We start from the raw sequence: 19,151 nt of genomic DNA, 5'->3' as shown, positions 1-19,151 counted from the left end.
AAATGTAATTAATAAATTGATCATCCATTTTTAATTAAGAAAATAAAAATATACATATAAAGATAATAACTCAACTTTGATTGAAGTTTTTTTTGTAAAATTAATTTAATTAAAAACATTTAGTAATATTTTAATTAATTTTGTATTTAAGGATATTTTATTTCTTCTGATATTTAAAATAATTTCTTTTCTTAGTTCAAACAAAAAATTTAATTATGTCCTTTTTTAAAGGAACATAAACAAATATTAAAAATATTGAAAACTTTTTTTTAATAAATACATGCTAATTACAACATTGATTTTGAATTGATTAATAAATTAGAAAGTTACTAAGAAAGCAGAAAATCTACAACACCAACAAAATGTAACTGTCTTTCTAGCTTAACACAACAAACAGAAATGTTTTTATATATTTATGCATTACTCGCTTTTAAACATTTAGGCAACAAATTTACGAAATCTGTAAACACACGCTGTAACATAGTGTATTTTACATAAAATTTAAATATTATAATCTCGTTTACTGAACGCAATCGTTTACAATGTCTGTCTGTATGTGTGTATGTCGTTTTTATACAGCTTGGCACTAATAGTTTTATGTTTTTTAAATAATATTTTTTTTTAGTAATTTTCCCTTACAGTTCAAACAAATTATATTTAACATTTTCATACTTGGTTTTAATAGTTTATGTTTTTGGAATTTTTTTCTAGGCTTATATTTTTTATTTTTATTACTTTTATTTTTTTTAAATGTAGTATAGAAAAATTGTTTAAAAATGCATCAAAAATTTTACATACCATATATGGGTGTGTGTATGGATGTGTGAGTGCGTAAAATTTGCTTATTTTTGAAAAATTTCGTACTAATGCAAGTATTTATTTAATTTGATTCGGAAAAACGTGCGTGTTTGCAGTGCAGCGCAGCCGTTGGTATCCAGCTCAATTCAATAATTGTAAGTTTTTGTTGTTTTTGCTTTTGCTTTTGTTTGCAGTCAATAGTTGGCGCTCATCAATATATACTATATACTAGATGTACATATATATAATTGTATGTATGTTGCTATAAAAATGCATAAGAATTCAATTGCTTCAGTAGTATTAGGAGTTTCTAAACCGCTTCACTTGAAATTTCATTAATTGTGCTGTGCTAAATGTTGTTGCTGTTGTTGTATTTAGGGCGCGGCAATGGTGATTATAGTGGCTTAATTGTTATTAAATGTTTTAATTTTTGGTGAGATTTTATTATTTTTTAATTTATTTTAAGTATTTTTTTCATTCGCTTGTTGCATTTGTTTTTATTCGCATTTGTAAAAGTATAAGAAAAACTGTAAATTTTTGTTCATCAAATTTGTTTTTTTTTACGCAATTATTGTTTTTTTGTATGTATATAATTAATTCCCTTTTTATTTAGTTAATAATTTCGACATAATTTGCCGGAAACAGTCCATAAGTTCCATCGGGACCGAGCCCTTGCCACCAGCCCTCATCGATCTGATCGATGTGCGTGATGATGTCGCCCGGATCGAAAGTAATTTCGGATTCGTCGGCTGTTGGGTTAAAAAAAAACGAAAAAATTAATACCAAATACTGGGCTATAATATATTTGAGAAATAAAATAACGAAGTTTTACAACCATTTGAGCGGTTCTCTTCATGAAGCTGGCTCATGATGCCAAAAAAGCGAGGAAAACCAGAAAGGTACATCTTACTGTCTGTCTGCAAGGACCACTTAAGAATACGCAATGGCCTCTAAATCCCAACGAAATGGTCCCATAGAGGGAAAGCTTTCAAAGCCTGAGAAGAGACCTTCCTCTCTGCAGCTTTCGCGTTCAACAATATTCGGATTGGTCAAGCAAAACATTCAAATGGGCTTAAACTAAAAATGGTTCTCACTAAGGGTTAATTTAGTTAAGGATGGCCAGGCATCAGATTAGATAATTTTAGATTAGTAGTTGCGTTCAATATTTATCTCTACGCACCGACCTATAGAAAAGAGCTCTGCTAGGAATATGCTCGGAAAACTACCATAGGTACGCGTGATCCTGCGACTCCTGCACCAATTCTCTCCGACGCTTTCGAGCCGTCGGTGTACCATTCGATTGTACTGTGCCTGAACACTAGGTCGAGAGCGGAAACGTTCTATTCAGCCTTACTATTGAGGGTTAACTTGAACTTCATAGTGAAGCTTACACTTTTGATAATACTGTAGCTTGGAAGAAGAGCCAGTGGTATTTCACCACCTAAGTCCTTCATGCGCTGGGAAGAAATTACCTTACGTTTTACTTTGACTTAGTGTCGACAAATTGTACCTTTTCCAAGTTTAAATAAAAGGCTTATTAACACACCTGCTTGATAATCGTATAAAGCTCTTGCTTTCAGCCCAACATCGCCCAGTGACTCCTGACAAATAAAGTCATCTTCGTTAACCAAATCAGTCACTGCAAGCAAGGGAGTAAATGTAATCAAATTTAGGCACAAGCAATTAACTCAAACATCAAGCGCTTACAATCGTTTCTGTCCAGAGCGCTGCTCAGACCATTCTTCACCGACTGCGGCTGTTGCACCGTCACCGACACCTTTGTGCGCACAACCTCCTCCTCCTCGAGCTCTTCACCATCATCATCTTGATCCTGATAGACAGCCGTATCGGTCGCATTAGACGATGAAGTCTCTGGCGATTGCAGCGAATTCGATTTGCTGTGCGGCGAACGCTTTATGGTGGAATATTGCTCGTCATTTTCGGCAGCATAATCGTCAGCTGCCGAGGGCACATCATCATTATTGGCAATTGCGGTAATTTCTGGTTTGACAGGTTGCTCCTCTTCCAGTGCGTTTGTGGCCAATGCAGGTGCTACTGCGGCTGCTACAGCGCCGACCGTAACAGGAGCGATTGCCACCTGTGTTGGCGTTAGAGTGGATGTGTGCACGGTGACTGTGGCCGGTGAAGGCGCACGTTGTGTGCTGGTGTGTACAGCAGCTTGGTGCTGCTGCGTTTGTTGTTGCTCATATTGCTGTGGTTGTTGTGTGTTGTTAACGGCGCCGACATCCTCGAATTTCGACAGTGCAACTTTACCGGGTGTAGGCGACGGTTTGCGCGGCTCCGGTTCAGTGGCCTGTGGCTGATTGAAGGCGTTAATGCGTTGCGCGATAGACGTGCGCGCAGGTTTGGCAGGTGGCGCGGTATTTAATCTGTGAAAGCAAAGGTATACAGTAAATAAATAAAAGTTTTCTTTAGGTCTTTGAGAGAGAGAGATTACTTGGTTTGCAACTGGCCTTGACTGGTGTTTTGTGTGAAAATCGCTTTAGCAGCAATGACACGCGAACCGATGAGTTCACGCGCCTCTTGATTGCGCTGTTGGCGCATGCGTTCTGCTTCAGTTATGCCGACATTGAAGTTACTGGCAACAGTCTTCTCGGGACTAAGTGGTTGTGGTGAACTGGAATGCACATAAAAAGAAAATTATGAACCCAAAAAGGAATATTGTTTCGCTGTGACCTACGTTTTGATCGGCACATGTGCCGGCTGCAGTTTAGACGTGCTAATCACTTTCTTCTCTCGCTCCAAATGCTCCTTCTCTTCGCGTGCGCGTTGTTCTTGCTCAAGCTTGAGCAGCTGCTGCCGCTTCGCTTCCTTTTCGGCCGCTAAGCGCCGTTTCTCCTCTTCCTCCTCCTTCTTCCAGAAGTCCTGCATCACACTGGGATTTAGCTCCTTTGTCGGTATGACGCGTGTATAATTTGTGCCCACCGGAGTCTTCTGTTCATCCTGCACACCGCGCGGCTCTTTGAAACTGTACGTAGAGCTAACGGCGCTCAATTTCTTAAGCAAACGCTCCACATCGATATCGTCTTCATTGCGTGCATTTATCGTTAAATGTGCGCCGGACAGCAACTTAGCAACATCGTGTATGTGATTGGCACAAGTGCCCTTCCGCAGTACTGGCGCGCCCTCCCCCTGCAAGCAATGCAACAAAAACAAAGAATACGTTAATCAAGAAAATAACGGAGCAACATGATTAAAGTGTTTACTCTCAATAAATCCAACCTAAAGTTTCGATAAGATATGGCAAAGGGTATAATAATAAAACATTTATTATAAAAGATAAGCTTATCGCCACGATGTCGGGCGACGTTGTTTACAAAGTATTACCATTATTTTGATGAGTGTTTTTTCACTTGTTGGGAGTAAAAAAAATTTTAAGTCTTGGATAAAATTACAAACAAAAAAAATTGTTGCGCTTGGTTTTCCATAAAAAAGCAAAAATATTAAAGATTTATTTATAAAAAAAAGTAACTAAAAACTATATTTGTTTATATAATATATTACCCTTATATAAAAAAAAACATTCCAGACAACGGATTAAAACTCAACCGAGACTTCCGTTGTTGAGTCTACATAATCGGATTCATTTTCCGGACAAATGAAAATTTGCGAGAGAAATCGACTCTCCGTCTGGAAAGAGTGGTGGTTTAACTCCAAGTACGACATTCACTGAGAGGGAGTCTGTGAATATGTTAATTGTTGAACTGTGTATGGCGTACAGTGCGTGTCTGAAGTTATTTGCTTCCGTACTCAGGTCGGCGTAATTAAAGAATAACCTCTTCAAGCCCCTAGGAGGCAGTTCCGCTCTGAGCAGAAGACTATAAGGGTGATTTCAACGAAGGTATCTTAGCAGAAACTGTTTGGAAATGCGTACATTGTGCTTTTTAAACGAAGGATTGCATGTTTCAATATGCAATGTTAAACGGGAGACAGCATGAGGCATCTTATAATCGTACGAAGTGCAATTAAAAAAATCCGAGTCCGTTCCGGTCTCTTAGACCTTACTGCCGTGTCTTTTTTGTCTATTTTGTATACAAGTACTACCGACTAGCAACTTCAGGTTTGTGTTGCGGCGCTATACTTTGGAAAAAACAGCGCACACACTCCCGAATGTAAAACTTAAAATTTGTATGCCATCGACTGCGATGATAAGATCCAGTCTGTAATGATTTGTGCAGTGCGTAAATTTGGTTGCGAGAATGATGACGAAAAATCTGTAAATTTCCGAACCAATTGTTGAAACTGACCAATCAAAATAAACTTCTTGTTTGAAACTTTTTTATTTGAGAAGGATTGGTTGCAATCAAAATTAGGGGGTTTCTTCTTTTGTATTAACAATTAACGCTCAGACTATTCGCGAAGATGGATGATTCCTTCGTTGTGTTCTTAACGGTTTTGTTACTAACCTGCCAATTAATGAGTAGAAACTTTTTCAAACCCGTTTTCGGATCTTCAATACGCACAAAAGCGTACATAATTTTGCCGCTATTCAGATCCTCGCACAGCTCCTCCACGCCACCTTCGCCACTGCCCACCACTTTCAGTTCATTCGTTTGACCTTCATAGCCGTAAAGTGACCTGCGGAAGAGCAAATTGCACATATTATTGAACACTAACATATACATATGTATGTATGTGCGCATGTTTGTATACTTTTTATGTAATAACGTGTGTTTGTAAATATGGAAAAGCAGTGAAATAAAAATATAAAATTATCTTAAACGACTAAGCAAAGTGCACACTGGCAGGCAATCGCCACTCAAAGGGCATAAAGGCACACAATCGCATTCACCGAGTTGACATTAATTGTGGCATAATTAAATTTTTGTGCAGCAACTCGAATGCAGTTAACACACGAAGCACTAGGCATGTAGTACAGGAAACTCAGCGTAGTAACTACTAATGAAAAATTGAGGGCACAGAAGGCATTGAAGTCGCTCAAAAAATGTGCATAGGAAATTTCAAATTCACAACTCAACAGTTAGGAGAGTTAATTAAAACTCGGCTGACTTTCACATGGCATATTATGGCAGAAATGCACATACAATATATGTATGTACATAGGTACATATGTATGTATATGTATACCTACATGAATTTGTGTGAATGGTTACATAAAACACACGGTGTTATATACATAGGTACATATGCATGAACAAGTGCACAGTGTATTTCTAAACATATGAGCATACATACATATATAACAACTCTTTTACGAAACTCTATTGCTTAGTTGCAATTTGCCACATGGGGCTCATTTAGTAGTCATTGTCACAAATAACACTTTTTTTTACTGTTTGCCAGAAAGTGCTAGTCAGTGATTTTTTCACACATTGCAAAAGAGATTCATATTGTGTTTGGAAGTGGAAACTTGCTGCAACTTGAATATGTAAAAATTATTTGAAACTAGGTGACATCTATTTCTATAGGAAGAAATTATTTTAGTAAAGAATTATTTAAATTTAAAAACACTTTAGCCTAAAGTACGGGTTGTCTCTAATTGCACAGATGCACATACAATCACTTTAATTAACAACAAATTTTGTTTTATCATCTACTGTGCACAACCGTCCTGTTTAAAGCTAAAATATTGTTTCAAAAGAAGTAAACGAGTGTTAAAATCTTTTAAAATAACACAAAAACGTTAAATTCATGTACAAAACAGCATGTAAGGAATTTACGACAAATCTATACCCAAAAAAACAAATGTACTTATTTCCTGTTAAAACAACCTTTAGTTCACGAATGAAATTTAAACTTAAGATTATAACTACTTCTTTACATGTTAGTGCTTTTGTTTTATTGCAACCACCAGTTGCAATATCAAAATCAAGTTGAAATTAATGACTGTTTACATCTTTTTACACCTTTCCGGTTTTCTTGCATATTTTTTAAATGAGTAGCATATCTAAGTGTGCACCTGTATATAGCAAAATATAGCTTGACTCATATCAATGCAATCACAAATACAATACAAACATATTTACAGTATTCAAACAATTAAAAGTGTTCGTCACAAAGTAAATATTTCTGTAACATTTAACAAAAGACAAGTGAAAGGCGTTGAAGCGCTTTGAAACTCTAAATTGGACCGTAATTTAATTACAAATTAAGTGAATGTCTAACGGTTTATTTAACTGTTATAGCATTTAAGAAAAGGGCAGTTTGGAAATACATATTGATCCAAATTACTTGGCTCAAATTTTTCATTCACTTTTCGAAAAGTTGAAGCTTTTTTGACCGTAGCAAAAGCAAAATCAAAAACAACAAGCTCAAACTCACCAGTTAGTGCTGCTTTTGTCGTCGAGCACATCGTTCCAAGCGGCTACAATTTGTGCGCGATGTTTCTCAAAACTAATAGCCATACTACAGTTTTATAATATAAACGTCTGTCACCACAAACCAATAAAACTTACGACGTCGTTGACTTGCCACACAAATAACTTTGGTAGTTTTACGCTGACTACAAGTATACGGCTAACGTTTGCTTTAGTTATTGCCCCCTTCAATGCCGACGACCTTGAAAGACTACGGTTTTGGCACACCGCCAAAGTATGCACCAACTCAACTGGACTCGCGTGTTTTTGTGACTACGTTGATTGCGCCGCCTGCTAAACGACTTGTGCTGCGTGTGCGGCTGTATGAATGAATAACAACCTGCCCGAGTTTTTCGAATTTCACACACTTTCCTTCTGCACCAACACCTGCATTTACACCTGCGTATGACCAAGGCATATAAAACAGCACGTATTTATAAATGTGTTTACACGCGTGGCACACCTGCTTGCTCTTGCTTTACTTTGCAATTTTTTCCCTCAACTAATTTGACTTTGCAACTGATTTACGCACACGACGCACCCAAACCCTTTTTTTCACAATGTTTTCACCAGATTATATGTTTGACGCCAACACACACCAGACAATCATTAATTCCATGCAAGTGATTTTCTGTTACTGCGTGGGTGTCAATGTCTTCTTTTGCTTTGCTATCGCTGCTTCAGCCACTGCGCTGCTAATTCCAATAACAAAAATTCACATATTAACACGGTAAGCTAACGTTAGTGCTGATGTTTTGCTGCCTATGCCGCTGCCACTGCTGCTAACTAGCGCTTCGGTGTTTTAGTGCTTTTAGAATTGATTTTTCTGCTCAGTGCACCGGAATTTTGTGTTTATTCAATACAATGTTTACATCATTTTCGCAAAAACTTTAAAAGCTATGTGTTAATAATACTGTTTAGAATTAGCTTTTACAAATTGTTTGCAAATTCTTTTCGCGAATTGAACACTTGTATATTATGATTTTTGTTATTTACTGAGCGACAATTTACTGTCACTGCCACCGTCGATTGTGCTGCTGTTTTTAAAATTCCGATTGGGAGAATATTCAGAGCGACTCTGTGCACAAGAATTTCTGATTAGTTCGCAGGGTTGCTTATTGGTTCACTTCAGTACATAATAAAGATGAAATTTTCAACTATTTAGATTATTATTTCGCTTCTATGTTAATATACACATTTACGAAACTAAATTTCTTCAATCATACAATATAACTTCAATTATAAAAATTTACCGAAGTAAACTAACATTTGTAAAACTTTATGTTTAGCGCCATCTAATGATCTCGTTTCCGAATGAAGTTCTTTAGTAAAGACATAAGCCGGTTTAAATGTTCGTTACGAATGGAAATAAGGAAAACGACAATGACAACTGTCAAATCTGACATGCACAAAGCGAACTCAACGTTGACAGCTGGTTGGTTGCATCCGATGGCCGCTCAATTGTAATGGCGCTGTTGCCTACATTCCATTCAAATTCCGCACATACCACTGGACAAACAAAGTAAAAGAAAAATACACTTTTGTAAAATCTATAGGAAAGCGCTAGCTACAGAAAAGTAACGCAAAGAAAGATTCATAGCCAAAGCGACGTTGTCGGTGACGGTGTCGGTGGTAATATACATACATATAGTATTTGCTAGTTTGCTACTCTGCTCGGCCGATCGTTGCAGACGATTTTCTCCACTCGCGCTGTTTGACAAATTGTGAAATTTGCGCTAGAAAAATCCAATAAAGTGTATTTTGTGGTAAATTGCGTACGAAGTGATTATCAAGAAAAAATTTTCGTTGGTTTTTTCCAGCATTTATTGTTTTATTTAGCTGTTGTTTGTATGTACTTAATGTAGCGGCATCGACTTTGCAATCTGCTATTGCTCCGGTCGATAGGCCTGCCCGCTACTAGTTCGTTGTAGAGGGGGGTAAAGTACACGTTGTGTACAATGAAAAAATTTTTCAAATTGGCATTCACGTCCGTATGTCCATGCAAACATATGTATGTGTAGCTTTGTGTTTGTATAAATGAATGCGAGTGTGTGTGCATTTGCTAATGTGTGCGGAGAAAAACGCGTCAAACAATAACAAAATGCAGGCTGCTGCACTAATTTCACCCATGCAATGCTTGTGCACCCCCTCCGCCAGCAAAAGTGCAATGCTTTTGTAATTCAGCTGCTCTGAGATATCTACATCTGTTCTGTTGCCAGTTAGTGTGAATACATAGTTTGAAAGCAGTAAATGTTTGAGGTAATTACGGCAATTGCATTTTATTGTTTTCATGTTTTCTAACAATAGTATTTTCTCTTTCATTACAGGTAAATTGTATTAAACATTTTCACTAATGCTTTTATCCTGCAAATAAATTGTGAAAGAAATTAAAAAGGAGTTATATAAAGAGCTGGAATTTAAGTAGGAATTTAATGTGCAGAATATTAAATGTACATACATATGTGTATGTATGTATTATACATATGTTTTATATTATCCGGATTGAATTGAATAATAAATGGCTAACGACAATCCACCTCAGCTAAATAAGTACAGCAATTATTTTCCGGATGTAAACGGAAGGGATTGAGATTTACATCCGGCCCGGGGCTGTCAGCTGGCAAAACTTTGGGACACAATTTTATGGTGCTACAACAATAATAACTATTTAAATATCCATATACATATATATTTGAATAATGAGTCTCATTAAGCAGACAAGTTGACTTATTCGGATCTATAGAAAGGAAATTAGTGCAATTATTGATCGGTACTCGGCAGTTGTTGTTGTTGTTGTTGTTGTAACGGCAGAATTCTGCCGAGTTGACAGTCCATGGCCGGATGAAAATCCGGGTCCGTTCCGGTTTTCGTAGACCCGACTGTCGTGGGAACGGTCATTTGTTGATACATATGAAAAATGTGTATGCTATAACAACAACAATATATTATTAGTTAAGAGTATTGTTTTAAACAGAAATTTGAGATATAAATAATATGCGCTTAACCTAAGTACTAAGTTTAGTTACAAAGATCGTTATTTTTTAATGTAACCTATGCTTAAGTGAATTAGTGATTCTAAGACTAAATCAGCTCACTATATTACAGTAAAACGAAAACACGATTGAATTCAAAGGATCTGTTTGTATGTGTTAAAACACAACAACAACTAATAAGTTTGATAAATGCCCTTTTTTTATAAATGTCAATACTTTTTTGTAACTAAAATCCATGTATACCTCTACTGGTGATTACGATTTTTAATGTAAAATTTGGAGGTTATGTATAATAAAGGATTTTGAGTGCAATGACTGAATAGTTATAACTGAAGTAAATAATTTACTCTTTAAGGTTATGTTTATATTATAATTAGTAGAAATATGTCGTTTATAATCTTTATGCAGATTAAGTGAATCTTTGAGTGATTATTAACTTAGAAATACTTTACATCTCATTACATATTTCAAATATAATATTAAAGCGAAAAAAACAAATTTTAAAGCTTATTCAAATTACAAAATCGTCATAGTAAGTTAGTATAAGCTAAATTATTCGCTTAATTGTCGATTTTTTAAGGTTATTTATTAAAATTTAATTAGTATACGTTTTTTTATAATTTGTATGAAATGAAAGTCGATCCATTGATCATTTTTTATTTAGTTAACTTATTTTATAATGTTAAAAAATACATCAGAAGTATACCGAAATTAAAAATTTTCTCAATAGTTTCATGTTAAAATATGATATTAACATTTCTGAAATGCAATTTGAGTTCTGAGACTACTTGCATTTTTTTCTATATGAAAAATACAGTTAGAAGAACTCTTATTAAAGAATATTAATAATATTTTTTTAAAGAATTGTTTTTAAATCTAAAGTTCCAATTCAAACTATTAGATTATATTTATCGACTAAAAATGTGAATATGTAATTATTTGATTTATATTAATTTTTGAGTTATGTTTACTTAATTCCAACTCTGGAATGTTTAGTGCAACTAATAAGTTTATCGATTAAATAATGTTATCAAAACCATCTGGGTAGCACTTAGCGAGTATATTTTAATAACTATGTATGACTACCAGAATATGTATGTATGTGTCTATATGTATATACATACATATAGGTATGAATATTTGTATGCATTACATTATTTCACACTAATTATTTATAACTTTAGATAATTCAAATATTTATCACATTATCAAAGGCACTTATAGTTATTATTGACTAAGCAAAAAAAACAGATGATAACAAAGTATATATTTATTATTGTTGTAGCGTAGAATTTACAACAAATGGAACGTTGCTAGGGTCATGATTCTTGGGTAGAAGTACATTGGGAGAGACTCCTTTTTAATGTAAACATTATGTATACCATACCATGCCACAACCATTCAAACAAAATGTCCGAAATTTATCACAAATGCGATCGCTTACTGCGGGCTTCGTGAACCTTTGCTCAACACCAGTAATGCGAGCTAAAGCAACGTTCCAAAATAAGTATTTACCTGTATAACTATGTATTTACTACCTTTATATGTATATATATACATACATTGTGTGTGTATATAGTATATTGCGTGGTCTGCTGTTGTCAAGCTGCTGTCCGAGACAAAGATTAAGCTTCCAGCAGAAAATGTAATTAACTATATTTACTACTTGGCACATATATACGGCCACAAAATTTCATAAATGTATGTATACTTATATACTATGTATATTCCACAGTATATGCATATATGTATGTATATGTATGTTATTTTCAAGTGCCATATGGCGCTGACACACCAATGCTATTATATTGTTGTTTTGGTTATTTTTAGTAAACTGATCTTTAGTTTTTGTTCAAAGCTGGATTCTCGACTTCCCAACTGTTACTTTTGGCAACTCATCCTGCCGGTTGTTCGTCATTTTTGGCGATTGAACAAAAGCTGAGGCTTTATTTCTTTTTGTAGATCGAATTTTTCAACTCATTTTTGCACTTTGCTTTATTATGATCATTTGTTGATACATACATACATATATTAATATACAGTCATGGTGAAAATTATTGACACCAATAGCAGGTAAATCAACCAGTCTTCCGTGAAGCATCCTTCAGATCTTTTTAAATGAATTCAAATTAAAAGTAAACTTTCCTCTAGATTCTGACAAACAGTAAACTATTCTATTTTTATGTTTTACTGGCCGATGCTCAGGAGTACAAATCAAATTACTAAAGCACTCATACATGTTAGCATTCCCTTTCTCCCTCTCTCTTTTTCTCATCCCTTACTCTTAATTTCTCTTACTATTTTTCGATCCAAAGAGGAATAGATTGCCGAAACAACCTTTGGCCAACTAGTAACAGTTAAAATCCTATTAAATTCCGGTTTTGTAGATCAGTCTTTCGTGGAAATCGTGGTATTATTTTTGATTTGTGCAATCTTGTTGAAGGTATTCTTACTTTTTGACCTTTTGTTATATAAGTATGTACATTTTGAAATGTTTTGAAATCAATATATTACCTTCAAGCTTTCAAAGCATTTAAGGAGATTCATAAATGAGTGAAACTTGCAAAATAGCATTAAGATGTTGTTATTTTTATACCCTGAACATATTAAGGTTGCCACCACGGTTGTTACACCCAAACGGAAACGTCGGAGTATATCAAGTCTTTAAATGGAAGACGTCCATGAAATTTAGTATATAATATTATCGAAAGCAACGCTGCAATCTCCGAATATATTATGAAAATCTAATCATTATAAAAAATAGCTGTCATTCAAAATTAAATTAAAAATTTTGTATATCTTTTTATGACATAAATAATGCATCTATAAAGGGTATTATAACTTCGAGGCATACTCATTTTGGGGGGCTTTAATTTATTCTAAACGAGTATTAGCACACTGAAAAATATTTACCTATAAAAATATAACAACAACAATACGCTTAAAAGCACATCTTTTCCAATTACTTATCGTTAATTTTCTCTTATACTTTCAGCTGTTGGCATCACCATCACCAATACCGCCTACAACCCTTTACCATTTTTCTTGGTCGCGTTTGCACTTAAACTCGTCTCTTGAGACATAACCGTTACTTTGCGAAATAAACATCAACGCTGCTTTCTTTTTGTTTAAACTTTTTAATTTTTTATCGGTTTTGATTTTATAGAGCTCAGAAAGGTGGGCGTTGCGCGCAAATGTTTCCGAGAGCATATTGGTATCTTTGTGCGCGTGTGTGCATGAAGCGCACACAACCCGCGCGCCGTGAAGCGAGGAACCACCTTGCGAAATTTCGCACAGCTGTTGCTGTCAATGTTGCTTGTGTTGTTGTCGCCATTCTTGTTGCCAATAGCTTTATTGATTTCGTACGCGCATTTATACCTATTTGTGTTTGTCTGTGTTTGGACCTGCACATTTATTTTCACCGCGCTTGGTTGCGCAGACAACACGTCGTCGCTGTTGGCGCAGCTGTCTCGTCTATCTTTGACTTTTGATTTGCCATATATAATTATTATAACGGCAAAAACAACAGCAGGCTATGCGAAATTGTCAACGCATCGCTGGGGTGGCTCAACGCTCTAACACAAGCGCGCACACATTCATACATACATATGTCCTTTGCTTCGCCATCAGCGCCCTTACTCCGCCTACAACTGCGTCCAACGTTCGCGCCACTGTCCGCCCAGCCGCTGCATTCGCCGTCGCGTTCTCTGGCGCTTCGCGTAGTGACGTGTTTCGTTTGCCGCGTTACTGCCTTCGCCGGTTTTTCATTTTGAAAATTTTTACCTTTGGCTTTAAATTATTTACGCGCGCCTTATTTTGTCTGTCTTCTTTTTGGTTACGCATACGCTCATCTTTAGCGCTTGTCAGTAGCGTTTGGCAAGCGCCTTGAATTCGTTACAATTTCGTGATTTGTTTGCTTTGCTTCGCGTGCAGTCGTTGTGTGTGTGCGCATACAAAGAGTCGCGCATTCAAACGAAAACCCATTAAAAGTGAAACTCAAAAATTGCGCAAATTTTGCAAATATTTTTATATTAATTTTCGAATATTTAATGTTTTTGTTTTAAACATTTTACAGTGTCTCTCAAATGTGTTCGTGTGTATGGTTTATGAAGTGTAGCCCATTTGTATAACAAAATAAAATTAATTTTTAACATATTGAAAAGAAATTGTGAAAATTATTAAAAAAATTGCTTCTAAAGTGCAAACAGTGTATAAAGAATTTCCAAAGCTAAAATTGAACGCCGTTTGTTGCCCGCATCGAAAGTAGTTGACATTGAAAGAAAAGGCGCTTATTCAACATGGAAACTGCATTGGATGTACTGTCACGTGCTGCCACAATGGTGCAGGATAATGCGAACGGTGAGTGCCTTTTTATTTAAATTAATTTATGTATTCTGTATTCTAAAGGAATTTCACGAGCAATTTTACTCGTTGCTTACTCTTCAAGAATTTCCACATCCTATTTGACTTGTTAACTTCGCTTCATATTTAGGATACTAATACGAGTTATCATTAATTTTATTCACCGTAATCTTATCAAGACTTAAAGACGCGGAACTCGAAGCTTCACCGTGAGCATATCGCTATAATACAAATAAAAGTTTTAATGAAGCTTACAGAGTAAAAATTAGGAAAAAGAAAACATATGAAAAATTTGCAAGAAATGATAAAAATTGCATTCTCTGAAACTGAAGTAACTCTCTACTACGGAGCTCACATATAGCAAGTAAAAATATCAGTCAATCATTTGTAGAAAACTAAACAAAAAATAAAAAAAATAAAATAAAATCTTATGATCAATATACATATGGTGATAATACATACACATAGCATATGGAAAGGCAAAGAGTAGACCTATAAAAGTTTAATATATAATGCCAAGCGATTTAACTTATCAGCCTTAGGATGAAAAGTTTGAAAAAGAGTCTCTTCACGCCGTCAAGTGATTACATACTATAGTTCAGCCTTTCAAAATAATCTCAATAAGGTACTCTTACTGAAACAAAGCACGCATGCAAACAGGGTTAATTCCTCTATCGTGTGCAACAGCTGATCGTAATATCCAGAAGTTCTGTTCAATGCATTCAGATTCCAAGCTCGAATTTCAGAGGTTTAATTAGAGCAGGAGTTCAGATTCGCTGTTATCACATATGAAACTATTTTACGATTCGCAAAAAGGGTGAGTAAAACAGCTATTCCAACTAGAGTTTATTCTGGTCTTCTCTTTCAATACTCCTATGAAAAAATAGAAGAAACATTATGATCTCAAAATTATGATATATACATATACATATATGTGTTTCACTAAGCTTATCCTAACTTAAAATTGATATTATTCGCAAGCGGAAGATTGTGCTTTCAAGCAGGGAATCGTATTTAGGTATAACGGATAGTCGTAGGTTTTTTTTTGTAATAAATATTCGTTGCTTTTATTCAAAAAGCAGTGATTATACATCCCCATATCAAATGAGCTTTAGTTTCATATGGGCTCAATGATTTCAAAAGATACAGTGATTTCATGGCTTTGCTTATTCTTGTTAAAATTTGCGTAGTCAAAAATAATAATATGGTTCAATATACTTCCTGGCGAGAATCATTAAAATTACCTTATCGATCGATAATATCTCAGTCGCTATTACAAATTTTTAGTCGAAGAGACTGAACTATCCTTTAAATAACATACGTTTATATCGGGGAACAAGACATCTCTCTAATGACAGATCTGAAAAAAGATGATGAACTTTAATGATTTTATATTTACGGCAACCCCCCCCTCTGATAAGGAAAAGCAACATTTTTCGGATATATTACACGTAAATCATACTTTCTCATACATATTTAAAATTTGTCTGAGCTGATAGTATCTTTGACCCACATTAATTATTTCTGACAAATACGCGTCTGTATCATTTTCAGCATAACACTTTCTGAAGACCACACAAGTAGCCAGACATGATGCATACCATAGCCACTACCTAGCAATTAAGTCATGCGTTTATTTATAATTGTGTATACAGCTTTTGTTAATTTTTCGTGAAACGTACAACTCGACTTCCTGGAAAAGTGTAAATCCAAATTTTTCACATATTTATGTTTCGTCACAACGACGATAAATAGCCGAAAAAGCGGAAATGTGAAAGTGGATAACGACCACGGGCCAATGCGCTAATATGAACCCACTGCCACGGGCAATTATATATAACAACAAATGCAGTAAAACCAACTAAGCGAAGCAGCGCCGGGTCAAACGACTGCAATTACGAAAAAAAAATTAAAATATAAAAGTAGAAACATTGGTTAAAACAACATTGTCATGCGTGAATTCCACTTAAGTGATTAAATTAAATTGCGGTAAAGAAATACCAAAAAGAAAATGCAGAAAGATTATAAAATTTAAATAGTGTTAAATACCTATGGTGTATGTAAACTGAAGTGCCAAAGTACTGAGTCATTTTAAAGCCTATTCTTCCCGATTTTCTTACACTACTTAAATATGAATGTAAATGGTATCTTGAACTTATAATTAAATTCTACATGTTCCTCATTGTAACGTATGTTCATTTTGGGGTTCTATTCCGAAACTTTCAATCTATAAGACATCTTATAATATTATGCTTGTATATGAAAAGTCACGAAAAATTATAATATTATCAAAATTCTTCAAAAAACGAAAATACACAGCAATAGCATGCTCCCTTAAAACTTAGTATCACCGCCCTATAACAGGTCTTATTATTGCCTATTTTGCAAACCACCAAATCAAAGTCATTACTGCGGAGAAGTCCTTCTAAGAGAGCCTCATACATTGTGAAAAAGGGTGAAATCAGATGATTACCATTTCCAGCCCCATATAAGTGTCATGTCGAAGACGAGCAAAAGTGTGATTACTCACTAAATAAATATGTTAGAAGCAATAAGATTATCAGTAAAGAGGGTACGGAAAGGTTGCTTTGAAATCGGTGTAAATAACGGACAATGAGCTTGGAACCGTCGACACTATCCCATATCTCAGGAACTACTTAACCAAATTTGGTGTTGACCTTTGTTTCGATATCTTTCGCTTAAGAAGTGTATGAAAAGAGATATAAACCTTCTTTATCTTATTCTTCTGATTCGAAGAAAACTGTCAACATAACCTTGATTTTTGACTTGGTCCTGGAGACCCGGACTGCAGTTTTTTCTTCAACAATTCATCACAACTATTTTGGCTTATCAAAATGGCGCATTTAGCACTAATTGAGAACGAAGTTTCATTTACTTACCTACCTCATCACCGCGTTGAAAAAATTATTCATTTCAGTATTTAAAGGCGCAAAAGCTAAGCGAATACAACGAGAAAAACTTAAAACATCGTGTCCATATGTTTTCTTGAGTTATTGAAGTATAATTTAATTAGAATATTCTACTCGCCCACCTTTTACACACACAAGTATTCATTTAAGCAATTAAAAAAAAATATTCTGTGTAATTTTTCACGTTTCTCCGAGGCAAAAGAAATTCATTTGTCTTTCTACCAAAGCTATAACTTTTTAATTACCAACTATATGGCATGTACGCACAATTTTTTTTTTTTTTTTTTGTAAAAAATAGAATAAAAAAATATGCTCAAAATTTTGAACATTCCAATTGTTCACATTTTTAACAATTTAATACATCATTGCGGTCGGTCGACGTCGAAAGCATGAATAATTGCTATCGCCAAGGAGCAAAGTGGATAAAACACTCAAAAATACAAAAGCAAAACGAAGAAAATAACAAACAATCGCGCATTCCAACAATTCTGACACTCAAAAATTTTTCAAAAATAAACAAAATTCCTAAAAAATTAACACGACTGATACACGATATGTACGCTATAGTTAGGAATATTTGCATGAGTGTGTGTATGCGCGCTTACCGCAATAATTTGAATTTAGTAAACCGTAAAAATTTTGCAAAAACGAAAAACGCCAATTGAAGTAAACAGCGACAGTTCTGCAACTACTAAACGCTTATTGACAGTTTGATGGCCACTGCATTGTTCGGCATTATTTAGGACTGCAGTTGTTTAAGTAAGCTTCCTCGCGTCACTACACATCATACACACACGTACATACCACATACATATGCATTCATAAATATGTTGACGGCGCGAGGCAGTTGCGAAAATAGCGCGCAACAGTTTCATTAAATTATAATTTATTATTATAGGCAGAGCGGCCTGCAGGCAAGCGTAAAACGTCAAACTATTATCGAAAAAATGCGAGAAACGCTGCAACAAAATGCTCAGCACTTGCAATCGTAAAAAAAATATTATAATAAGCAAGAAATACAAATTTCACAAAACACAAATTGAATGAGTGAAGCAACAAAAACAATGAAACGGAGGCTGAAGTCGTCTGTCTGGCAGTCTAATTTATTGAATCAAAGCGGCGCAAGTAGACAATAAATTTGAATGCTGTCTGTATGCAAATATGTATGTACATATACATACATATGCATGTGTGATATTCAATCATTAAAACAAGAAGCAATTACACTTTGGATTTACATACACATTTGAAGGCAGTTCCTGAGTGTAAAAAAGTGTGAGATTTCTCTTGGTGGTTCTACAGTCTCATCGACTTTACTATATCTCTAACTATTATGTGCGGATTTTTTATCGAAATTTTAAGTTTTCTTTAGGGAAAACAACTACAAAGCAAGGCACATCTGTTGCTATTACATTTTCCAATATTGCTGGCAATGTACGCTGACTTGGTAGCCAAGAATGAATAAAGTCAGTTTTTGATACGCTGTTCTGTTGTGAACCATATTCTACTGAGGACGTTCTGCATTGACCGGAACACTGGTAGTCAGAAGGAGCAAGGTCTGAGCTATAGAACTGGTGTGGAAAAATTTCCCGGTAGCTATGTTTCAAATAGGTATTGTAATATGAGGCCATCGTTGTCATAATTGCCTTTTTGCCTCCAGTGTAGTCGCCAATTTCAGGCAGTTTTTGGAAATTATTTGCTTTAATTCGATGAGTTGTCGGTAGAGTTCG

General features: G+C 35.0%; 1 protein-coding gene across 1 annotated transcript; it reads right to left on the bottom strand.

Moving 5' to 3' along the window:
* Positions 1-1,372: 1,372 nt before the first annotated feature.
* LOC108968563 (drebrin-like protein) lies at positions 1,373-8,187 on the bottom strand. The gene is made up of 8 exons (XM_018932682.1): positions 7,600-8,187; positions 7,102-7,535; positions 5,226-5,397; positions 3,500-3,951; positions 3,257-3,436; positions 2,506-3,188; positions 2,345-2,437; positions 1,373-1,547 (listed from the first exon to the last, which is right to left on the bottom strand). The coding sequence occupies exons 2-8, from the start codon at positions 7,182-7,184 to the stop codon at positions 1,408-1,410; spliced, it is 1,803 nt and encodes a 600-aa protein (XP_018788227.1). The 5' UTR covers positions 7,185-7,535; positions 7,600-8,187; the 3' UTR covers positions 1,373-1,407.
* Positions 8,188-19,151: the final 10,964 nt, after the last annotated feature.

Source organism: Bactrocera latifrons, unplaced genomic scaffold (genome assembly GCF_001853355.1).
Source record: "Bactrocera latifrons isolate USDA-ARS-PBARC rearing strain unplaced genomic scaffold, ASM185335v1 scaffold_22, whole genome shotgun sequence".
Classification (NCBI taxonomy): Eukaryota; Metazoa; Arthropoda; class Insecta; order Diptera; family Tephritidae; genus Bactrocera; species Bactrocera latifrons.
The sequence above is the reverse complement of the archived record's forward strand: the minus strand, read 5'-3'. Positions and strand labels throughout refer to the sequence as shown.

Excerpts from the sequence above, each read along its gene's own strand:
- LOC108968563 (XM_018932682.1), bottom strand. The coding sequence starts at position 7,184 with ATGGCTATTAGTTTTGAGAAACATCGCGCACAAATTGTAGCCGCTTGG. Across the intron at positions 3,437-3,499 it reads GCACATGTGCCGATCAAAAC|TTCACCACAACCACTTAGTC; the intron begins GTAGGTCACAGC and ends TGTGCATTCCAG. Across the intron at positions 1,548-2,344 it reads TTTATACGATTATCAAGCAG|CCGACGAATCCGAAATTACT; the intron begins GTGTGTTAATAA and ends TTAACCCAACAG.